This window comes from Gymnoscopelus microlampas (assembly GCF_963454915.1).
Source record: "Gymnoscopelus microlampas genome assembly, chromosome: 7".
Classification (NCBI taxonomy): Eukaryota; Metazoa; Chordata; class Actinopteri; order Myctophiformes; family Myctophidae; genus Gymnoscopelus; species Gymnoscopelus microlampas.
The window spans coordinates 7,392,082-7,418,439 of record NC_139944.1 but is presented as its reverse complement, the minus strand read 5'-3'; the positions used below and the strand labels follow the sequence as shown (position 1 = coordinate 7,418,439).

The 26,358-nt window shown below is 41.5% G+C and overlaps 1 protein-coding gene across 1 annotated transcript in view; it reads right to left on the bottom strand.

Moving 5' to 3' along the window:
- Positions 1 to 1,671: 1,671 nt before the first annotated feature.
- tafa1b (TAFA chemokine like family member 1b) overlaps positions 1,672 to 26,358 on the bottom strand; it is a gene marked incomplete at both ends in the record, with an annotated part of 229,940 nt that continues 205,253 nt past the window's right edge. The window contains 2 exons of the mRNA XM_084063221.1: positions 1,672 to 1,698; positions 4,835 to 4,959. Of these exons, the coding sequence (XP_083919347.1) occupies positions 1,672 to 1,698; positions 4,835 to 4,959 (152 nt within the window). The remainder of the gene's footprint in view (positions 1,699 to 4,834; positions 4,960 to 26,358) is intronic.

Below are 26,358 nucleotides of genomic sequence, written 5' to 3'. Positions count from 1 at the left end.
TTCAGAGAAAAAGGGGAGAACCCTACGGGTGAAATTTCAATGTTGGAAGAAGGAATCGGAAACGACAATAAAACAATTGTTACGCTGTGAGTTCTTAGTGGCTTGTTTGTGACACGGTCGAACGCTAAATGAAGCCATTTTGGACCGAAAAGCCGAAGCTGAATGAGAGGGACGCTCATTTAAAAAGAGAGACATAAAAGGCCTTTCATGTGCTGTGTATAGTCTGTGCTCTGTGCTTGCCACTGATAGCTGTGCCCAAACTTAAGACCCTCGCAGGGGGATCCCGGACATCGAGGGGTCTCCGATATATACGAGGCCACACAATGAGTGGGAGGAGGAGGCATGCCCGCGGGGGGGTCTCCGAACAACACACACACACACACACACACACACACACACACACACACACACACACACACACGTACACACACGCGCACACACACACACACACACACACACACACAGGAGCACTGAGTGTGTCACAGATTAGTAGAGCATAATGGGATTGGCAGACTGGTACAAGGCGCTGTAATCAAACCCGCGCACAGTGACTGATAGCGACAAAAACAGGACATGGAACAAAGGACGCAGTGAAAGGGAGACGAGAACTGATCCCGTCATTACACCCTGGATCTGAGACGGCGTATGTTCTGCTCAGGGCTGAACCTGGCTTGCTGTGTGTGCGTGCGCGTGTGCGTGCGCTAGTTAGCCAGCTAGTTAGTTATGCATGCTAGTCTCTCTATACAGCAGTGGTGTAAAGTAACTTTTTACTCAAGTACTGTACTTTTTTACTGTGCAATTTTGAGGTACTTTTACTTTACCGAGCTATTTCCAATTGTCTATACTTTTACTTCTACTCCACTACATCTCGGATGAAAATATGGTACTTTTACTCCACTACAATTATTTGGAAACTTTAGTTACTTTGCAGATATACATTATTACATTATAAAACTACATTAACCACTTTAGCCCTATTTCATACCTGGGCTATTTGAAAATAGCAGATCTACAAGCTCACAACGCGTCGCATCGCGACGCGTTTGTAGATCGGCTATTTTCAAACATTTTATTACTTTTACTTTTGGTACTTTAAGTGCATTTTGATACCTATACTTTTGTACTTTTACTCGAGTACATTTTGAACTCCGGACTCCACATTGCAGTATCGATACTTTTACTTAAGTCAAACATTTGAGTACTTTTTCCCACCACTGCTATATACAGTGACTAGCCTACCATATCATCTTGACTCCGTTTTACACAGAATTGCGTCAAAATACTAGTGCATGTGTTGCCGGCAATGTATTTTTTTTTTTCCTCTTCCCTGCGAGGGCAGCGGCGAGTTTGTTATGCATTAGCGTCACGCCTGCCTAATCATGCACAACAGCATGTAAACACACCCCATGATTGTTTGTTTTTTTCTGGCTGGAGTAGTATTTGGATTAAATGAAGAACGTGAGTCGCTCTCGTTCCTACGGCTCAACAAACTGAAGTGCACTGCACACATAATGGTGTGAAAAATAGAGAGGGGGGGGAGGAGGAGAAAAAAAAAGGAAAAGAAAACAAGAAGAACGGCTTGAGAGAGAGAGAGAGAGACTAACCTTTTACAGAAGCAAGAATGCAGCTCAATTTTCTGTTGAAGCATCCTCTGCATTTTGCTTCCGGAAGCTAAAAGGGGGAGTATGGCTGGGTGTTCTGCAAAGAGAGAGGGGGGTCAAGAGAAAAGGAACACGTGTATATTGGGGGTACGTACGCATGTAAAATCGAGAGTGTTCGTGTAAACCCTGAGAGTGAACACAAATGGAACCCAAACGGACCTCTTCACCCATTAACACCTGGAACGCATCTGTGTCACTTTTTCATTTGAGCTAAAAAAGCATTATTTTAACACTTTGGCTATTCAAAAATAGCAGATCTACAAGCTCGTAGCGCGGCACCGAGTGCCGCGCTACGAGCTTGTAGATCTGCTATTTTTGAAAAATCGTGAAAATGTGTGCAAGTCTTTGAATATATATTGTTTAAAGCGAACATTTTTAACTCAAATCTTTGCTTCTGGGGGGTCCCTGGAACAACATTTTTTGAGATACGGGTCGGCGGCCAAATACATATCATTTTAAGGGGTCCTTGACATGAAAAGGTTTGAGCACCACTGATTATAGAAACATACGTTTTTTCAGAATACTGTTGGGATTTAGAAGACATTAAGTAGAATGGGCTTCAGGTCTTAATGGGTTAAGTGTCCACTCGGTTCCATTTGTACACTTGAGTTAAACGAACACTCGGGATTTTACAGTGTAGAAAAGCAGCTCTATGCCTATTGGCTGTCTCCTATATTAGCGTGCTGATAAAATCCACTTTAGGGCTATATAGGGCCTAATTTCTTTCCATTTCTATTCTGATATCTGCTGTCTAAACTACTGTAGTACATCTCTGGAGAATGTAAGGGAAATCAATGGGCTTATATCAATACAATCTAGCCATTTTAAGCTGATTTTGTTTTCCAACTGTGCAAAGGAATGCGTGTCGAATCGGAGATGCAATTGCGAAGCGAGTGATGGCCGCCTTACCTTGACAGGGTTGGTAAAATAAAAATAAAAAAAGAAGCCCTTTCAGCCAACTTCTTCCCCCCACAATTGAAAGCCTAGGGGGGTGAGGTGGTGGGATTCGGTGGGGAATGGGGCTTTTATATCTATATAAGCAGGCGGAACAACCTTGGGAAAGCCCCCATGTGGTCTAACCTTCACCGGCTGCCCGTCCCCACGCCACCCTTTTTATTTTCTCCCCCATGCCGACACATTAGTCTCTGCTTCTATTCAAAGTCATGGCCACACCAAGCACTGAGAGAATGCAGGCGGAGGAGTGCGGAGAGAGAGGGGGGCGGGGCCGGGGCCGGGCGCCGTCGGTCGCAGTGTGAAGGGGGTGAGGTGGGGGGGGGGGGGGGGGGGGCTCGATCGAATGAATACAAATTGGGTGATCAACCTGTCATGGAGTGCTGGACTGCTGACTTCGGGGGGGACTTAACTCCCTCCATGATTTGCATAGGCCCTCGTTCAGTGTCTCCCTTACAGGGGAGGGAGGGAGGTGAAAAAAAGATGCGATGCGGTTGTTAACTTAATCTTTGTGAGGATCGTCGTGACCCCGAGGCAAGCAGAGACTACCCGGCGCGTTTATCGCTTGGGTTTATTTGCGTTTGTTTTCTAGAGGGCGCTCCGGAAAGGTCGCTATGCAAAGCGGACGGGAATCCACCTCTCACTTTAACCCATTGATACCTGGAACGCATCTGTGTCACTTTAGATGTCTTTGGCTATTCAAAAATAGCAGATCTACAAGCTCATAGAGCTTGTAGATCTGCTATTTTTGAAAAATCGTGAAAATTATTTTTTTTATATTTTTTTCCGAAAAATTGTTAGGATTTTGAATTTTTTTAGACGCTGCCTCAGGTATCAATGGGTTAACGAGAGTGCGGGCCCATATGTTGCGCGTGTCTTCCATACACCGCAGGCTTTGTGCGCAACCTTTTCACACGCGGGTGTGAAAGCGTGCGTGCTTTTTTGATTCCGACTGGCCAGACGACGACTCTCGGGTTAAATGTGCAGCGGGGCAGGTGGCGGAGGAGCTGTGCTAAAGCAAACCATTAGTCAGTCCGTATCAAAGCAGCAAAATGTGGCTTCTTCTTCTTCTGCCACTGACTTCCTCTTATAAGTAAAAGAAGAGAGGTTGATTTGTAGCACAGGGGAAACCTGCCCGTTACTTCAGGTGCACGCTCTGTGAAGGTGGTGTGCATTTGTGTGTCTGCGCGTGCGTGTTCGTGTGCATGTGCCTTGCCTGTGTTTGTCTAGTATAGGTATGTGCATGCATACACTGGGTTTGATTTTAAAGAAAGAAAAAAAAAGGCGGGGAGACAATTTCTTAACCACGTAAAACCTACTGTATACATTTCATCATACAACAAGTAGCGATAGTAGCACGTCTACAAGCTAGCGATGCATTGCGATCTTGTAGATCTGCTATCTTTGCGATAAAAAAAGGAAGATTTTGGAAAGTTTAGGACACCAGCGTTAATACGGTCAACATACATTTTGAAATCAAAGAGTACAATTGTGATATCATCAAACGTAAATATGATACCATAAAACGTATCAGACAGTCCCAAAAGGAATTGCATGTATTTATTTCAGTCCTGACCAGAAGCAGAGATAAAACGAATCCCTGCACTGGCGATAAAAATCAACGACCAGAGGGGGGGGGTATCAAAAGCAGGGGCCGTGGATTAACCCAACACCTCCCTCCCCGCCCCCCATGAAATCGAACCCTGTGCATTAAGCCTGTCCCCGACTAAGGATTTCTATAGTCGAGTCTGATTGGCCAATAGTTGCTAATAGTCGACTAATGCAAAAACATCGACCAAAAAAAAAAACAACAACTTTTTTTTTCCTTTTTTTTTTTGCATGATTCGACTGAGATTGGCAGTGGAATCAGTCTGATTCCACTGCCAATCTCAGTCGAATCATGCAAAAAAGATATTACGCAATAGAAGAACATTCCATTTGGGCAGTAGGGGTGCTTAATCTCTGATTTAACATACACTTGCTTGGTTCCTCCCAATAAATCATGACGTATATACTATTTTTGGCAAACTATTCGTTAATTAATATAACAAACTAGGCCAATCTCTCAGTCCAAAAAAAAAAAAAAAGCAGTCGACTCAGACACCCCTCGACCGATTAGTCGACTATTCAAATAAGCGAGGTCAGGCCTATACTGTACATAGATGTGTGCGCTCACGTCGAAGGTGTGTTTATGTGTGTGGGCGCGGGTGTTGAGTTCTCACCCTGGTGGTTTTGATCTTGTTCCCAGAGGAGCACATCCATCCGGAGTTGTCGGGCAGAGTCTTACACTCCTCTCCCTCCAGACACGGTTCCATCTCGCACCACCACTTCCCGATCACAATGGACGCTGTGGGGGGGAGAGGAGAGACGGAGGGGAGGTTAGATTACCTGACCTTACGTAACGCACGCGCGCACAAAGGCGAGGACGCCTGCGCACGCGTTGTACAAACCGACAGTGGTGGAAAAAAGTACTCGCATTGTTTACTTAAGTAGAAGTATCAATACTGCAATGCTAGACGTGCTCTGTTACAAGTGAAAGTCCGGAATTCAAAATGTACTTGTGTAAAAGTACAAAAGTATTGGTATCAAAATGTACTTAAAGTATCAAAAGTAAAAGTACTAAAATCTTTGAAAATAGCAGATCTACAAGCTCACAACGCGTCGCGATGCGACGCGTTGTGAGCTTGTAGATCGGCTATTTTCAAATAGCCTAAGTATGAAATAGGGCTAAAGTGGTTAATGTATGTTTCATAATATAATCATTTATATCTGCAAAGTAACTAGTAACTAAAGTTTTCAAATAATTGTAGTGAAGTAAAAGTACAATATGTGCCTCTGAGATGTAGCGTAGTAGAAGTATAGACAATTGAAAATACTCTAGTAAAGTCAAAATACCTCAACATTGTGCTTAAGTACAGTACTTGAGTACATGTACTTAATTTGGACACAGACACACCACCTGGCTACTGTACGTGGTGTTAACGTGCACAGACATACAGACATGAGCGTTGAAAAGAAACGTCATCCTAGACATTAAATGACGTCTGGATTGAAGTCTCCCCGACTGCATTAGCCGATGAGCGCAAGCTGACCTGGAAGCATCGAATACGTCACTAAATGATTCCCCGTGTAACAGAGTGGTTCACTCCCTCAGCCTGATGACATGAAAGTCTAATATCTCCCCGTGCAACAGGGATATCCCTTTGGCTTAGTGGTTAAGATGTTGGCTTTCCACGGGGGAGACCCGGGTTTAAAGTGTTACACCCGTGCCAGATCTGAAATATGTGTTTAATATGAAAATGATGCATGAAGTCAGCTTATTTCCTCCTTATCGGGGATTTGTTTATCTTAAAACACGTCAGCTGATCGGGTAGAGTCCATCTTTCACGTGATCATTCACCTTATTGCATTTAAAACACTGATTCAATATTTTGATATTTGACATCTGATAAAATGCATATCAAATATCTAAATATTGAATCAAGCCAATTAAAAAGCGTCTGGGGTTTACACAAAAGTCTAAGTAGACGTTAAAATGACCAGAGGTGTTTTTTAAGTGAAATACTCTTAAGATGAATCCCTCGATTCTTCTGAATCAAATCCAAATAAAACCAAATTACAGTGGGTGACCATTGACTTTGTCGTTTTTTTTCATTCTTCTCATGCGTTTCATGCAGGGCATGTATGATTTCCACTCTGTGCCACTAGGGGCAGCAGCGGTCTACTGCCTACAGCTGCCTACAGCCCACAGCAGACAGCAAGAATATATTTGTTACTAGTATACTGTATATCCTCTCCAAACTGTACATACATTACTTTACACTTTTGTATTATGTTTTGACACTTGCTTTGGAAAATGTAAACGTATGTTTTATCATGCCAATAGCTCATTTGAATAGCAAAATTGTTTGTTTTGGGGTTTTTAGGCACTGTTTTTCCTAGAAAGACAGAGAAAGATCCTGTCTGTTGCTTACAGTACAAGATGTGACATTTATATTAAGCAAAATATTAAGCAAATAAAGTCAGATAGCATGATGCTGAGCTTAACATTAGTTTAATTTTAACGTCTTAATTGATAAAACGAGACGGGAAAATAAACGTATTTTTTTCTCTTGCCAATAGCTCATTTGAATTGACAAATTGTATTTCTGTGGTGGTGGTTCAGTGGCACTATATATATATATATATATATATATATTTAATATATACTGGGGTCATACGTTCTGTGCTTTCTGTGTGTGCACTTATGCCGTGTGTCTCTTTCTTTGAGCGGGGGGGGGGGGTCTATCAAGGCAGGCTATTTGTTCAGATGCAATTTCAGCGTGGCTATTAAATAGGCAAAAAAATCTGATCTACAAGCCCACAAAGAGTCGCGATGCAACTCTATTTTCTAACATTTTAGTCTATTTTTGGCAGAGAGAGAGAGAGAGAGAGAGAGAGAGAGAGAGAGAGAGAGAGAGAGAGAGAGACACACAGAGAGAGACACACAGAGAGAGAGAGAGAGAGAGAGAGAGAGAGAGAAATTAATATAATATAGGCCTACTATATATACTTTACTCGTAACAGAGTAGGCTACTTCTACATTGCAGTATTGATATTTTTACTTAAGTAAACTGCAAACCAAAAAACTCTTCAACGACATGTGCTCCTTGTCCAGTCTATTCATCGCTAAACCGGTTATGTTAATTATCTCTCTCTCTCTATACAAAGACAAAGTCTCTTTTATCCAGATGCGCTCTCTCTCTCTGTCTCTCTGTACAAAGACAAGGTCTCTCTCTGAGAGAGAGAGAGAGAGAGAGAGAGAGAGAGAGAGAGAGAGAGAGAGAGAGAGAGATGCATCAAAGTAGGGGTTCTCAATCTTTTTCAGGCCATGACCCCCCAAAATAACCATATTGGGGACCCCCATTTTGCGTGTGCGGCTTTCATCATCAATTTAAAAATAAAGATGATCGGATCATCTGTGAAGCATTTTCATATACGCTGCTGTCTCGTTAAAACCAGCTGCGGGTGAATATTATCCAACACATCACCACGGTTAACGCTACGTTCATGTTTACTGCATTACATTTGTAACAACAGCATAATATTGGGTTGTGCAGGTGAGATTTCGAAAAATCTTCAGTGAATGCTTTTAGGGACTATGCCTAGGCCTACATAGAATGTGGAGGGAGAAGGGTACCAGCTGCACTTGTACCCCTTATTAACTGTAATATGCTCATTCCATGCAGCTCGGCAGAATGCGTGTGCGGCTTTAGTTTGATGAACATTGAACCTCATAATAACATCACTCCGTTCGCGACTACATACAGAACGTGTGTCGGCTCTGATGTTTATTAGACATATGGACCTCCGCTCAGGTCCTGGAATCCAGAGCCTTATGTCAAGACTTGGCTGCGAGCACATCGCACGGCAGAAAGCACAAAAACCAAAGTGGCACAGCCTGTCATGTCAGATAACCCCGACCCACTTTGGCAGTTTTTATAAGACAGGGGTTATTGGCGTCTTTTTGGTTTGTTTTATTTTATTTCCTCGTTTATACTTATTTCCTCCTCAATATTGTTTAAGAATTAATGTGCTATCCATGACATGCTGTCACCAGTTTACCAGTTCACTGTCTGTTATTTAATGATGATCGAATATTGGCTAAATGTTTACAATTTCTTCTGTCCAAACAATGAAAAGCACTAAGAAAAGGCAAGTGAGTCTCTCTTTAATTAAGCATGATGAGCCATGTGTTTTCCACAAAACAATTGAATATCATTGAATATAATTGCACCCTTGTCATACTACTATGTTATTAGCTTTCAGTAGGCCACCACAGGCACAGACAGTGCGTTTTAGCGCAGCGCGGCCTGGCGCAGCGCGGCGGAGTGGTTGCGTGCGGGGGGTCGGGGGGCTTTCGTGGGAGGGGGGGACGGGTGGATCAGAGCTTAACCCTAAAACCGAAATAAAGTAACAAAAAAAAAACTCCAATCCGCTCAAGAACCTTGCTCCCCCACTTCCAAAATTAGCACTAGCCTACAACACTGGCCCAGTCTCTTGCCAAACCGGTTATGTTAATGATTATTCCAAATAAGCCAAGTGAGGAACTCTGCTATCAGGTTCCCCCTCCCCCCTACAGTACCTCTGTAGGCCTATCTCTTCTATCAAAGTATTTGTTCAGATACAAATTCAGAGCGGCCAATTTTGATATTTTTAATGCGCCTACATGAAGTTAGAGGGATGGGCAGAAATGGTGTAGGCCAGTGGTTTTCAACCTTATTGGCCAGTGGTTTTCAACCTTATTCCCATCAAGGACCCCCAAATTGACACATATTAGCCCAGGGACCCCCATTTGAAAAGATATGCCAGGGACTCAACCATTTAGATTTCTTGGGCGTCCCAATCTACACTGTATCATCATCATCAGTGTTCATTTAACTCTGAGAGTGTACAAATGGAACCAAATGGACCCTGACGGGTCCATTTGGTTCCATTTGTACATTAAGAGTTACAGACACATAAGGGTCAATTTGGTTGCTAACTATTAATTTGGCTGGGGACCCCCTGGAACCCCCTCAAGGACCACTGGTGGTCCCCGGACCACTGGTTGAAAACCTCTGGTGTAGGCTATTTTCAACTGTTAATGGGTTTTTCTTTCTTCACAAATTAATTCTACTTTGTTGTACAACAGTGTCCCATAAAAGTAGCGAAAATAGCCGATCTACAAGCTCACAAAGTGTTGCATCATGATTTGAATTCCGACTGAAAACGCCACCCTTGCGTCTCCGTGTGTACAACCAAATACGCATCTTTCCTGCACCGATGACGCTTGGGGCTTTTACAGCGCTGCTCCTACACTACCACCGTCAGCAACAAGTGGACATGGAGTAAATGTACTTAGTTACTTTCCGCTTAGTTACTTTCACGTGCATATAAATGAGCCACGCGGTCTTATAAGAATGAAAACAAACGCCTCGCTGTTGGCCATGGATCACATGACGGTCGTCTGTTACGGTCATGGATGAACTCAAAATGTTACTTGAGTTCAATCAAAGTAAAAGTGCAAAAGTATTGGCAAATAAATGTTTGATAATAGCTGATCTACAAGCTCACAATGCGTCGCAATGCATTGTGAGCTTGTAGATCGGCCATTTTCAAATAGACTATATGAAATAGGGCAAATAATGTATGTTTTATAATGTAATGATTTATATCTGCAAAGTAACTAGTAACTAAAGCGTTCAAATAATGGTAGTGGAGTAAAAGTACAATATTTTCCTCTGAGATGTAGTGGAGTAGAAGTAAAAGTAAAAATAGCAGGTCAGCATGCTAATAGCGTGAGATTCGAACCCGGGTCGTAAAATCGCCGGTCATCAGTTTTAACCGCTACACTAACTGGACTATTTCATTTATAGACGAAAGAGTTAGAATCCTACTATACAGAAATTGATGCGAGAAAAAAACAACATATAAGACGTCTGTCTGTCTGTCTGTCTGTCTCTCCACGGACTTTTGAGACAGACAGACAGACAGACAGACAGACAGACAGACAGACAGACAGACAGACAGAAACCAATGTGTGTCTGAACATTTCTAAAATGACAGAGATGCGTTCCTGACTGCCCGACGCTGAACAGAAAACCCAATTTAAACGCTCTAAGCACACGTAATTATTGCTAGTTATTATTATTATTATTAATAATAATATAAGACATCTATCTGTCTGTCTGTCTGTCTGTCTGTCTGTCTGTCTGTCTGTCTGGCTGTCTGTCTGGCTGTCTGTCTGTCACAAAAAAAGTGACTCCAAAGCGGCACCTTGTGGTAGTATTTGGAACTTAAATTTACTGCAAAGCGGGTGAGGCAAATGAGTGAAGTGATACTCTTATGAAAAGCGACAAAGTCAATGGTCACCCACTGTAACCACATCAATCAAAGTTAAAGCAATCCTCGTTTTTTTTAAATGGAAACCGAGCTGTTTCTTCTCCGTCTGTGAAGTGAGGCGTCGCTATGGAGATGCATATTTCTTATGAAATATAAAAGCGTAGTTGTGCGTTGACATAATGTGTTCCAGCACGATGAATGTAGAAGTGATTGAAGGATTGCAAACATGATGTTTTGGGTGAGTGAAATTTGGCACCTTTTGTTTTCATTATATTTCATTATATTCAGTATCTGACTTCAGTAGGCGAGAGGAATATTATTTTTGCTCTGAAGTCACGTTTGATCATCAAAGCTCTGTGAGATCTCAAGTCCCTGGATCTAATCCACTCTAAAATGGTTTAGTATAAATGGCCAAGTGTTTGCGGTCCTGCATCTTGTCTGAATCGTCTGGTGTTTGTGTTGTTACGAAAACTCCGTTAAATCTGTCATTTTATCTGTGGTCTCGCGCATTTTTTTTAATAATCGTTTCATATCTGAAAATCGTCTAGTGTGCAGCCAGCATAATAGACACCCAGCCATGTCGCTGTAATAAACCCGCCAATCTTTTCCGTTTCAGAACCCGGCACGTTGCTTTTAACAATATTGTACAAACAGAGATTAATCATTACTCTGTTTTGATAGAGCCAGCATCGCATCGCAGGGGGAGTAATCTCATTTTTTAATCAAAACTAATTGCCTCTCATTAATGCTGAGTAAATTCTTCCTTCAGCCATTCCACAAAAAAACAAACACGTTCTCATCTTCTCGTCTGCCCATCCTCCTTCTAACCGTTACTGTAGCCAGTATGTGCTTTGGTTGTGTGTTCATGTGTAACGTGCGTGTGCATACTAACAACAAGAAAAAAACACTGTACAACTCAACCGAAACCATCACCAGTGACCATTTCTACAGTAAATATCATTTTATTATTAATCGAACAGACACATATTGTATGTTAGTCATTGACCCATTAAGACCTGGAACGCATCTGTGTCATTTATAGATTTGACCAAAAAAGCATTAATTTACACTTTGGCTATTCAAAAATAGCAGATCTACAATTTTTTCTAAAATAGCACATTTTTCTAAAATAGCAAGCTCATAGCGCGGCACCGAGTGCTGCGCTATGAGCTTGCTATTTTAGAAAAAACAAACAAACATGCAAATCTTTGAATATATATATATATTCTAAGCGAACATTTTTAACTCAAATCTGTGCTTCTGGGGGGTCCCTGGAACAACACATTTTGAGATGGGGGTCGGCGGCCAAACACATCATTTTGGGGGTCCTTGACATGAAAAAGTTTGAGCACCACTGATATAGAAACATACGTTTTTTCAGAATACTGTTGGGATTTAGAAGACATTTGTAGAATCTTAATGGGTTAACATAATCCCAAAATGAGGAGATTGGTTTCTCTTTAGTTCTACAGTATTCCCTTGCGTTTATTATAATCTGTCAAAAAAAACGGGGAACTGGATCAAATGTCTTATGTGATAAACCAACTAAGAGGTTCCAACATATAATTCACCAATTAAGACCTGTAACGCATCTGTGTCACTTTAGATTTCTTTGGCTATTCAAAAATAGCAGATATACAAGCTCATAGCGCGGCACCGAGTGCCGCGCTATGAGCTTGTAGATCTGCTATTTTTGAAAAATCTTGAACGTTTTTTGGGGGGATTTTTTTCAAAAAACTGTTAAGATTTAGAAAACATTTTTAAGAATCGCCTCAGGTCTTAATGGGTTAATAATACATTGCAATATTAATTTCTGCATTGAATAAATGAATGAATGAATGAATTCTGTTCTTGGATAAAAGGGTTTGTTGTTGGATGGGTGTTTTTTTTTTTAAAACTCCAAACACAACCGGATTTATTTTCTTCTTCTTGAAAGAGAATCCACATTTCCTCTTCCCCTGAGCTTTGAGGAAGTAGAAATGGATTGCTGTGGATCCTTTACCTATAGCCTCGACCCCAGGGCTCCCCTATGGCTGTTTACCACCGATGCTAATTGCCCCGCATGACCGGCAAACCAATCCCCTCTCGTGCAGCTCTACTGCCACGGGGTAAATATCCATCCCATCTCCGCTTGTCCATCGTGGCTGCAGTGGTGGAAAGTAACTAAGTACATTTACTTAAGTGTAAACCACTACGTCTCAGATCCAAATATTATACTTTTACTCCACTACGTTTATTTGAAAACTTTAGTTACTTTATAGATTTTGATTATTATTACAAAACATACATTAACCACTTCAGCCCCATATATATACATTTCGGCCATTTGAAAGACGCATTGTGAGCTTGTAGATCTGCTATTTTCAAAAGATCTTTAATAATTTGAAAACTAGCCTGAAATGGGACATTCTGCATAATGAGCACTTTCACTTTTGGTACTTTATTTTGATGCCAATACTTTTGTACATTTACTCAAGTACATTTTGAATTTCCGGACTTTTACTTGCAACAGAGTATTTCTACATTGCAGTATTGATACTTTAACTTAAGTAAAACATTTGAGTACTTTTTCCACCACTGCTGCTCACAGACAGACAGACAGACATACAGACTCACAGAGACATGATCATGGGGGCGAAAACATATTCCGTTTCAGCCTGGAGTAGGAGATGAACATGAACATGCTGAAGGTTTTCGGGGGGGTTAGGGTTAGAGCGATGATAGCAATTTTGCGTGCTGGCAGGAATCAAACATCCCACCTTTTTATTGTTACATAATCAGTTTTGAAATGTTGTGGCTTTCGGGCTTTCGGGGGTGGTTATATATACCACGTTATGCGAAACGTCACGTCAGGTTCTTCAACCGATTATCCCATTCTAACCGTGGAACGCATCTGTGTAAACCACTTCAGCCGTTATTGTATACTTTGGGCTATTCGAAAAATAGCAGATCTACAAGCTCATAGCGCGAAAAAAATCTTTGAATATGTATTTTTTTGAAGCAAACGTGTTTAACTTCAATCTTTGCTTCTGGGGCGGGGGGGGGGGGGTCACTGGAACAACATTGAGATGGGGGTCCGTGCCCAAATACATATCATTTTGTAAACAAAAAAGTTGGTACATTTGTTGAATCCCCCAGAAGCAAAGATTTGAGTAAAAAAATGTCCGCTTTAAAGATTTGCAAAGAAATGCCATGATTTTTCCCAAAAATCGCAGATCTACTAGCTCATGAGCTTGCATGTTTGCTATTTTTGAAAGATGAGGGCTAAAGTGGTTAAAATCGAACATGACAGATGTTTTCCCGGTCTTGATGGGTTATAGGCCGTGATGCGGCCGTTTGAGAAATGTGACACCGATGTTTTACGGCCTTTCCCCCCTTGTCCCCTGTCTGAGTCTGTGAGAGGAACCTGGAAAACTGTTTTTTATGATTACACCCCCCCAGAACCTGGGGAAGGATTTATATTCAGCAGTGTGAATGCAGAAATCCACTTGAAATTGAAAATGGTAAAGTAATAGGTGTGAAGCTAAAATCAATCCTTTTTGAAATGGAAAAAAGGAGAGACAGGGTAAAAAGAGAGAAGGGTGAAAGAGAGAGGGAGAAGGGGAAACCGGAATGGGACAGCTGAGATTAAAATGAGAGGTGTTTGAAATATGAGGCCTGCTTTTGCACAAAATATAAATGGCTGTATTTACCCGTACGTCACGCACGGCGCACCGATTTTTACCTCTCACTGTGTGTGTGTGGCATGTGGCAAAGCCGGTTTATGTAACGAGAGCTTAAAAGCATTGCTCTAAAGAGTGGTGGAGAAATTACTCTGGTTTCTTACTTATGTAAACGTATCGATACTGCAATGTAGAAATACTCTGTTACAAGGAAGTGTCCGGAATTCAAAATGGACTTGAGTAAAAGTACAAAAGTATCGGTATCAAAATGTACTTAAAGTACCAAAAGTAGAAAGTGCTCATTATGCAGAATGTCCCATTTAATTTCAGTTTTTTTCATGCGTATATATATATATATATATACGCACGCACGCACGCACGCACGCACGCACGCACGCACGCACGCACGCACGCACGCACGCACGCACGCACGCACGCACGCACGCACGCACGCACGCACGCACGCACGCACGCACGCACGCACGCACGCACGCACGCACGCACGCACGCACGCACGCACGCACACACACACACACACACACACACACACACACACACACACACACACACACACACACACACACACACACACACACACACACACACACACACACACACACACACACACACACACACACACACACACACACACACACACACACACACACACACACACACACACACACACGCGTACCTGTGAAGATGCCTAATACAACCAGCAGGCATCATTCACCTCCATGGTGATTAATCAGTGTCTGCACAACCTGATTCCGTGTCACCGTTTCACAGCAACACGTCTGACTACGAGAAGCATATGTTATGAACAATGGGCTCCATCTCTTGAGAGAGCCCTAGTTATTGTCACAGTTATTTATTTATTTAAAGCTCCACTATACTTATCTCGCCGGGGACTTTTATATTTACGTACTTAAGTATTTAACTTAATTGCGTAGTATGTAACTTTGCACTGTGTTTATATACTGTAACAAAACAATCAATACAATACATTTTTTTTACCCACCATTTCTCTCTACACCAGCAGTTTTTAGGTGTTTACCTGCAGAAACTCATTGCCAAACTCTTGCTGTATTTTGGTGTTTTTTCACTGTTTGTTTTGGTAGACACCCAAAATAAATCCCAATCTACCACAACAAACAGTGGAAACACCAAAATACACCGAGAGGACAGTGTGTTTCTGCAGGTAAACACCACCAGGGACGTGTAGAGAATGTTCGAGCGGCAGGGGCTGAAATCCCCCCCCCCCCCCCCCCCCAAAAAAAAAAAATACAGAAAATGGCAAATCTCCAAGCTCACAACGTGTCGCAGCGCGACGCGTTGTGAGCTTGGAGATTGGCTATTTTAACGGTGCGCGATGCACACTGGAGATGCAATTCTTTCAACATAACATGCTGCATTCAAGTGCAGGAGTGTTTGGAAATGGCAATTCTCTTGAACGCTGCGTTCAGGTACGGCATGGTAAGAGTGCGTTTGCATTTTTAGTAGTAAGCTAGTAAGTAACTCCATTCATGGCCTGGAGAAGGCACTTTTACAGATGGGTGTGTATTAAAAAAAAAAAACTTATGTTGCTATAATATCAGTGGTTCTCAAACTTTTTCATGTCAAGGACCACCAAAATGATATGTATTTGGCCGCGGACCCCCCTCTCAAAATATGTTGTTCCAGGGACCCCCCAGAAGCAAAGAGTGGAGTTAAAAATGTTCGCTCTAAAAAAATAATATATATATTCAACGATTTGCAAAAAATGTTAACGATTTTTCAAAAATAGCCGATCTACAGGCTCATAGCGCGGCACTCGGTGCCGCGCTATGAGCTTGTAGATCGGCTATTTTTGAATAGCCCAAAGTAGAAAACAATGGTTAAGAGTGGTTACACTAGATGGCGTTCCCGGTTTCAACGGGTTAATCGTCGTGTTCGGTCAGAGAGCCATGGAGGGGAAGGAGACAGAGCCAAGGCTTAATGTGGACACGCACTGCTGCTACATGTCCAGGCTTGTACCCAGGCCGGGACATATGGCCGTGACCTTGAACCAACTGGAGGAGAGCCATCCATCCCTGGGCTGGGATCCAATGCCTCTCGCTCCCTGATGACCCATTGACCTCCACACAGTCCCCGACAGTGTGTTTCACCTAAAGTCCTCTCTCTCTCTCTCCGATGATCAGCACAGAGGGTATAATGTGTGTTGGGTCTGCCAGCAAATCGCGGTTCTCTCCTCCGTTCCCTCTGCGGGCTGGACATTCTGTCTCATAGCTTCAGGTACATATGGCCCATATAGCTGAGTGGGTGGAGAAGACCGTCTGCTAATCGGATGGTATAGCCGGGTACGACCTCTGGCTCACCCAGCATTCGTGTCAAAGTCTCCGTGCAAGACACTTAACCCTGGTGCCTCACCCCGCCGTTCTCATCAAAGCCATCAGAGCTGCCATCAGCTGGGTGAAGCTGTAACATTTAGTTCACCTCCCAGTTGGACTAGAAGATACTCCCCTCCACCCCCTGTTGGCCTGAACCCATTTAAACCAAAAAAACATGTGTGTATTTTATTATTTTAGCTATACAGCATAGCACATTGGTTGGCTATTCAAAAATAGCAGATATACAAGCTATTTTTGAAAAACCATGCAAGAATATATCCAATCCTCAGATGTATTTTTTTTTTAAGCCAACATTTTTAACTCGAATTGTTGCTTCTGGGGGTCCCTCGAACTAAATATTGAGATGGGGGGGGGGGGGGGGGGGGGGTCTGAAAACACGCTACTGACATAGCGTGTTTTCAGAAAACTGTTAGGATTTAGAAGACATTTTTTTAGAATCGGCCTCAGGTAGAGCCATATGAAATCCGTGTTAACGGAATCGCGGACGGAATCGCGGAAATGACCAATAAAAATGGAATTGGAATAAAACACGGAATATTGCAGAATTTGGAAAATTTAAAAAAATCGCGGTAAAATATTTTTTTTTACCGCAAATTTTTACAAATCCACGGGACACCACCATTTTGCATGGCCACATCCTACTTTATAAACAGTAAAATCCACGTAGAAATAGTCTTAGAAAGACGATAGAAACAATAATACATGGGCGACGCCATTTTGCGCATGCTCAGACCGAATTAGACCGAATTATTTTGGGAACATTTTTGCGTATAACACAACAAGGGCCATGTATGGACTGTTATATCTTGAACATTTATTCATTTCCACTTACCAGACACTTTTTTTATGGTAAAAATGAGCATAAAAAGCAAAATACAGAATTCAGAAATATTAAAATGGAAAAAACTGAATTTGGGAAAAAATAAAACGGAATTGGGAAAAAAATAAAACGGATTTCATATGGCTCTAGCCTCAGGTCTTAAGGGGCAGCGAGTCCGTGCAATGTCAATAGTCTAAATTCAGCACCCCACACACACACACACACACACACACACACACACACACACACACACACACACACACACACACACACACACACACACACACACACCCCCCCAGATGAAAGCACATAGCTGCTCAGAGGAAGTTACTACATCCCGTCAAGGCGAGGGATGACAGATGGCCATGGAATGATCACTGTCATGAAAAGCGACAACTTCTGCTTTCACAAGACGAAACGTGCTTTTTGATTTTCGAGATGGAAGGCCTGTAGCAAGCTCAGTCTTTTAATCCATTTAGACCGGGAACGCAGCTGTGTGTCATTTTTAAGATTTATTTTGGGCTATTTTAGAAAAATAGTGAAAATGTGTGCAAATCTTTGAATACATATATATATATACATATTTTAAAAGCCAACGTTTGTATTTTCTCTGGAACAACATTTATTATAATATTTTTAATATTTTTAATATTTTTAATATTTTCTTATGTTTAAAAAAAAACTATTAGTATTTAGATTTTTTTTTTTTAATCGGCCTCAGGTCTTAATGGGTTAAGCTTTGATGGACAAACAAGAGGCTGGAGATTGGGCTCGGAATAGATTGAAAAACATGAAGAGGAAGGGCCTTTTACATGTGCATCCGTCAGATAAGTCGCGAGCCTAGCGCCGTGATGGATTGAAGGAGACGACAAGTTGCCGCCAGGTAGCGGTACGTTTAATCACCTCGACAGATGAGGAAACAGAATTGATCGCTGTCCTATGTCCGCGTCAGAATGTGAGCGCTTGTCCGCGGGCTCAATGAATACTTAATACTGCGGCTAATGTTTTTTTTTTTTTTTTACCTGAGCGCAGCCTCCCACAGCTCAACTGGACTAACTTTAAATTAATCACCACACAATGATGTTTTTCCAATGACTTGCATAGTGTCAGTGTCTGTTTCTGTCTTCTGCCGCTTAAATCGATCATCTGCAGGAGTAAAAAGCAATTAGGGTTTACATTTTCACGCTTATTCTCCAGGTGTTCATTTAGAGGACTATGATCAATTCCTCTAACTAGATGCGTGTGAACTAGCTCGTCAACTACTTTCCCTTATCTTACTAACTTACTGCAGTGTTGATTTTGACAGCACACTTCGATTTAGTTTCAGTCATAGTCTTTTGAATAAAATTCCATTTAGTTTTAGTCATATTTTAGTCACCTGAAATGTTTTAGTTTTTTTCTAGTTTAGGTCGACTAAATATCATAAGATTATAGTCGACTAAATGTACAGTTGATTCAGTGATTTAGTCGACTAAAATGTATTTTGGCGGTGCCTTGATGGCGTCGTAATGGCTGATTTTACACTTGGTTGCATGCTGATAATAGCCGTTCTAGAAGCTCACAACACGTCGCAGCGAAATTGTCTATATTTAGGCTTAGTTTTTATTTAGTTTTCGTCAGTGAAAAAAGGTAGTCGACATTTTTTGTCATAGTTTTAGTCCAATTCCAATTAATATTTGTCCGCAGACCTCCCCTTTCTGAAAATATGTTGTGCCATAGACCCCCATGCAAGATATGTGTGGATTTTTTTCAAGATTTTCTTCTTTGAAAATAGCCGATCTACAACGTGAGCTTGTAGATCGGCTATTTTCAAATATCCAATGTATTTGTATATAGGTTTTGTTGGGCTTGTTTTCACAAGCCTGGTTGCTTATTTCTCTCGCAAAATCTGGCAACCCTGTCTACACTGACAGACACTAGTCTCGCAGCTCGCTCTCTCAGTGTCTCTCTCTCTCTCTCTCTCTCTCTCTTTCTGTGCAATTCCTCTCCTATAAACACAGCCCCCCCTCTAGCACGCTTGCTCACTCTCTCATTTTGTTTTATAATGTCTAACTTAATTAATGGACGGTAATGTACTAATATTGCGGTAGGGACTGTTTGTTGTGGTGAGATCCAGCGAAACTCCCCTACAGCCACGGTGTTGTGCCCTCATTGGCTGTGGGGCAGATCTGCTCGCAAAGTGGTCTCAGCTCCTTTCATACTGTAAGATATTGTCTTATGTCCAGTCTGCGACACAGACGAATATCTAACCTGGTAGATATTTGAAAACGGTCGGGAAGCCATCGCCGAGCGTAATTATCACGGCCGCATCCTCTCGCGGAGCCTTTCACACACAGCGACCAAAACCTCGCCGATCACAGCCCGATCTGCGTCAGATCGGGAGGATTTGTCGGCGAGCGCCAAAAAATGTCCCCGACAGCATAATCGGACCAAATATCCTGCAGTGTATACTTGCCTTTACTGTGCCCCTGTGTGATTCCACCTGCATCAAGGCTCTTGCTGGCTTCTACCATTTGATCAGTCAACCTCAACACTCAATTTCAGCACTCATGATTCACTTATTTCCCAATCAATGGATCCTCTAATTAACTCTTTCATTGCCACACTTATTTCAGACTGTGTCGTCCCAGTGCCACGAAAATGGTGCATTTTTCCTCCGTTTGATTTTTAACATTGAAGTGAATGGAGCAGCAATTTTTTGGATAGCGTTATCTCCTAGTTGCTTTGAGATAAACAAAAAAAAACAAGACCAAAAAAAAATAGCCATGATAGCCATAGTACCATCGGACGGGAATTCCGTTTTTTGGCAGTCAAAGAGTTAATAAACAAAAAATATTTACAATCAATCAATCATTCGTTTATTCAAGATGTATTTATTCTCAACATTAGTTTAATTTGCAGTGTCGTCGAGTAAGACAATACATTCGACAACATCACTGTTGAAAATAAATTACATCTAGGAATCGGGAAGATAAAAGGCATACATAATCAATCACTCAATCGCTGCCCCATTTCCCCCACGCCACTGAAAGGAAAAAAGCTAGTTCATAATGAATACGTTGCTTTAATACTGACAATGAGAGCGACCATTGTGTGATGACAGTATAATGGAGTATTCAAAGGTTTCAGGGGGGCGTGTATAATTACAGTGGAACTCAGACCGAGATCCTTGGCCCTGAGGTCACAGACATTATTTTTGCATTAATCTCTGTCGCACTCAGAGACGACACACTTAGATATTATATATACTTTAATACACTGTAGGGAAATTGAAGTGAACTTTTGATTAGCTATTCAGAGGACATTACCATTTGCCTCGGTTTCCTCTGGATTTTAATTACCGAAGCTTTTGTAATGAACACAAATAAGATAAATGCTGAACAAAAGTGCACACGTGTGGATTCATGTCTAGTAATCTCTGACTCTTTATACTCTTGTTCGTGTGTGTGTGTGTGTGTGTGTGTGTGTGTGTGTGTGTGTGTGTGTGTGTGTGTGTGTGTGTGTGTGTGTGTGTGTGTGTGTGTGTGTGTGTGTGTGTGTGTGTGTGTGTGTGTGTGTGTGTGTGTGTGTGTGTGTGTACACATGTGAATATTCATGGGTGAACAATGAGTACTTGTGTTGCAAAGTTATATCCTTTCCAAGATGTAAGCACAAAAAGACCCCCTAAAAAATATTCTTCCACGCAAGACAATAGCGCAGGGTTATTTTTTTTTTCAATCTGCACAATGGCAGAATTGCTACTGAGACACTGGAGGTGTCAAGGTAAGCACTACGCTGCAAAAAGAAACACGACTCATGGTAGAACTGTGAGGGTAGTTGAGGCCTGGGTGACCACATCTCTTAGCGTAGGCTGAACATTCAGGTGAGGATCATGTTCTTCCCTGGCAGACAAACGCTCAAAGTTCAGATTGTACCGTCAAGCCTGTTATTTCCAAGCCGTTAGCTGTTGGCGTTACCCTGCTATTACCCTGTTATTATCACTGAGTTGTTACCATGGCGTTACCCTGCTATTACCCTGTTATTATCACTGAGTTGTTACCATGGCGTTACCCTGCTATTACCCTGTTATTATCACTGAGTTGTTACCGTGGCGTTACCCTGCTATTACCCTGTTATTATTACTGAGTTGTTATCATGGCGTTACCCTGCTATTACCCTGTTATTATCACTGAGTTGTTACCATGGCGTTACCCTGCTATTACCCTGTAGCGTGTGGCTACCCTGTGTACCCTGTAGGCTGTTCCGGAACGGGATTATCTTTTCCACTCTGTGAGTCTTGTCTGTCTGTTAGCAGCTCATCTGCTAAACTGTAACTCTTGAAACGTAGCTAGTACAAGCACATTTTTGGATTATTTTTTGCATACTTTGCATTCCCCTGGATTCTTTGTATCATGACGCAACTCCCCATATATGCCACGGCCATTTCCACCTCACAAGATTTTTAGGGCTGGGACTTGATTAAAAAAATTAACCTAATTAATTAGAGGCTTTGTAATTAATTAATCGAAATTAATCACATTTTAATCGCATATCAATATTTGACCCGAGAAGCAATTTTTTTTCAGTTCAAACTGATTTTGGTATACGGATGAATCAATGAGTGAATACATAAGTTTAAGCAACACAATATGAATCAATGAGTGAATACATACGTTTAAGCAACAAAATATGAATCAATGAGTGAATACATAAGTTTAAGCAACAAAATATAGCTTTTTTTTATCAAGGTGGTACTAAACAGACCAACAGAGATCAGTGCAAGTTTTACCATAAAGCGCAGCAATTTTAGGAATATGTTCAGAGATTCAGGTCCACGCTTCCATCAGAGAGTTTTTTTAAATCTAAATGTCCCATCCACTGGGCCAAGCAAAGCAGTCTGATCGACTTCTTCTCCCATTGCGTGCACTGGGGTTTGTTGTCTGTTGGTTGGTGCACTGGTACGCCTGAAACTCGTCCAGTGAGAAGGTGCAAAAACTAAGCGTGATTAAAATGCGATTAATTTTTTTAATCGCGTTAATTTTCTGTAATTAATTAATCTAAATTAATCAGTTAAAGTCCCAGCCCTAAAGATTTTATGCCGTTTTGCGTTTTCTTCAAAACACACATTTTGGTACTGCTACAGATTCTGTCAAAGCCTCACACAAATCAGTACATTTTCTCTCATGTGATCGAGATGTATCGGTAACATTTTTCTGATTCTGTTCTGATTGGCCACGATTGGCTTCCAAAATGTGCCCTTTTTGCTAAACATGCCACAAATCATCAGTGATTGATAGTAACTAAGTACATTTACTCAAGTACTGTACTTAAGTAAAATGTTGAGTATTTTGAGTATTTCTCATTTTCAATCATTTTACTTCTGCTCCACTACATCTCAGAGGCAAATTTGGATCTTTTACTCCACTGCAAATTATTTGAAGACTTTACATAGTTACTTTGATTATAACAAAACATACATTAAAGGAAGAGTTCACCCAAAAAAATATTTATTTTCTAGCAATTGCACACCCCATGAAGCCTTGAATTACATGGATTTATTTTGTTTTTTGTCGCATTCCTAAGCCAACAATTTGATGCCCGGGTGTATTTCCGGTATACACAAATAATCTACTTTGTGTCTCCTACCGGATACATTAGCCGGTAGGAGACAGGAATCAAATTATTAGCTTAGGAATGCGACAAAAACACAAATAAATCCATGGATTGAAGGCTTCATGGGGTGTGCAATTGATAGAAAATAAGTAATTTTTTGGGTGAACTACTCCTTTAACCACTTCAGCCCTATATATATACTTTGGCTAATTTGAAAATAACCAATCTACAAGCTCACAATGTGTGCTCACAACAGTGACGTGTTGTGAGCACACATTTCTAGTTATTACTGAGCTGTTACCATGGCATTATCGTACTAGTACCCTGTTATGTTGGGACTATTATTACCCCTACGACTACCATTGCTACCAATCTGTAATGCAGCCGTGCTGCAGTCCCTTCCCTGAACCCCGTCTGTCTGCCATGTCTGTGCGTTTGTACTATAAGGGTGTCTTTTAATGAGCAGAGCTATTGTTTTCTATCGTATGATACACTCCTGCTGACCGTCGCCTCAGGCAGGTTGGCTGTGTTGCTGACCACATACTGCGCTCGGCAGCTGTATAGAACAATGCGGCGATCTCAGAGCTCACAATGCAATGAGCGTGTGTGTATGCGCGTGTGCCCGTGTATCATCGCGTTGTGCTTGCATATCTCAAGCACTGGGATGGAGGCGACGCGGCAACGAGCGCCCATAATCTGAGCGCATGTGTTCAGGCCCGACCAAGCCGGGGAAGATATAAGCTGCAGCGTTTGACTTGTTAAAAGGGATGTATTTCACTAAGAGCCTTGTAGGCTCTGACATAACTAGGACATACATGTAGCTCCCCTTGTCACGACTAATAATCAATTCCCCCTATATGGGAATAATCTGACAGCGCACCCCCACACCACCCGGCATGGTGCCTCCTCGATGCGAGCTGTCATCACATTCCCATACATTAACCCATTGAGACCTGAGGCCGCGTCAAAAAAACAACAAAATCCTAACAATTTTTCGGGAAAAAATATAAAAACATAATTTTCACGATTTTTCAAAAATAGCAGATCTACAAGCTCATAGCGCGGCACTCGGTGCCGCGCTATGAGCTTGTATATCTGCTATTTTTGAATAGCCAAAGACATCTAAAGTGACACAGATGCGTTCCAGGTATCAATGGGTTAAATAAACAACCATCAGTCGCCGATGCCAGCAGCAGTGGTGGGAAAAAAGTACTCAAATGTTTTACTTAAGTAGAAGTATCAATAATGCAATGTAGACCTACTCTGTTGCAAGTGAAAGTCCCAAATTCAAAATTTACTTGAGTAAAAGTGCAAAAGTTTTGGTGTCAAAATGTACTTAAAGTACCAAAAGTAAAAGTACTAAAATGTTTGAAAATAGCAGATCTACAAGCTCACAACGCGCCGCGATATGACGCGTTGTGAGCTTGTATATCTGCTATTTTCAAATAGCCTAAGTATAAAATAGGGCTAAAGTGATTAATGTATGTTTTATAATGTAATAATTGATATCTGCAAAGTAACTAGTAACTCAAGTTTTCAAATATTTGTATATAATCTGAAGGCTCACCTCTTCAGACTCCACCTCAGCCCGTAGCACTGACTTGCCCCAGCCTTGACGACCTTGCAGGATTATGCAAAGGCTAAAATGTAACTTAGATAGCATGTTATGTAGACAGATGTCAGGTCATTGTTGGCCTGGCATCCTATGGTTAGACCCTATAGAAAAATGAGATTATGCGATCGCATAATCAGCAAAATGGCGCATAATTATGCGGGGGTAACGTTTTTAAAAAAAGGCCGCATCGCATAATATGTGCATCACATAGCATAATATACGCTTCGCATCGCATATTTCCGCATATTTCGCATTTTTCGCAATATTTCGCAAATTGCCGCATATTTCACAACTTTCCGCGTATTTCGCAACTTCCCGCAATTTCACCGCATACAATTGCAAAAAAAAACTGCATATTTCACCCGTGTTTTCCTGGAGGGTCTATATAGTTTGTATAGTTTCAATGTAGGCTGATGATGGGTTATTGGTTTACTTATGTATTACTTTATCATTAGATTACAATTTGTATGCATTTGATGTATTATGATGTATTATCTCGTGTCCTTTCTTACTGTAAGTCGTTCTGGATTAAGAGCATCTGCTAAATGCCTGAACTGTAAACTGTAATAAGTCCAAGAAGCTGATTGTTTTTTTGCAAAGATCAGCCACAGACGAAGGCGATATTCTGTATTCTTTATGTGCCCAAATATGACCTCTGGTTGATAGAATTGTGATATGCTATACCTGGACGCTGACCCCTTTTTTCCTCACCGGCACACACACGTGTGTGTGTGTGTGTGTGTGTGTGTGGGGGGGGGGGGGGTGCAGGTGTCCCCCAGGGCTTGGTGAGATGAGTCGGTGGCTTGTGGTATCGTTCCTCATCTGGACGGAACATTAACCCATTGAGACCTGAAGCCGATTCTACAAATGTCTCCTAAATCCGAACAGTTTTCTGAAAAACGTATCTTTCTATATCAGTGGTGCTCAATTTTTTTCATGTCAAGGACCCCCAAAATGATATGTATTTGGCCGCGGACCCCCATCAAAATATTTTGTTCCAGGGACCCCCCAGAAGCAACGATTTGAGTTAAAAATGTTCGCTTTAAAAATATATATATTCAGAAGATTTGCACACATTTTCAAGATTTTTCAAAAATAGCAGATCTGCAAGCTCATAGCGCGGCACTCGGTGCCGCGCTACAAGCTTGTAGATCTGCTATTTTTGAATAGCCCAAAGTGTAAAATAATGCTTTTTATCTCAAATCTAAAAATGACACAGTTCCAGGTCTCAATGGGTTAATAACGGAGAGAGGGGTTTGGTGGGAGGACCTGGGGAGAGAGAGCTCCATCTGGGCCACGATAGCACACTGCTGAGGGGACGAGGCCAGTGACTCCTTTAAGTCTATAATCCCTCACACACGGTGCAACAGCAGGGCCACGGGCCCGGGCAACACAAACGCACACTTTTGGGGGTTCGGCGGTGTGGCTCAGGAGGTACTGTACAATGTTTTACTTAAGTAAAAGTATCAATACTGAAATGGTAGAAGTACTCTGTAACAAGTAAAAGTCTGGTGTTAAAAATGTACTTGCGTAAAAGTACAAAAGTGTAGGTATCAAAATGTACTTAAAGTACCAAAAGTAAAAGTAGATTGTAGATCTGCTATTTTCAAATAACCTAGTTATAAAATAGGGCTAAAGTGGTTAATGTATGTTTTGTAATGTAATCATTTATATCTGCAAAGTAACTAGTAACTAAAGTTTTCAAATAAATGTAGTGGTGTAAAAGTGCAATATCTGGATCCAAGATGTAGTGGAGTAAAAGCATTGGAAAGTGGAAATACTCAAGTAAAGTACAAATACCTCA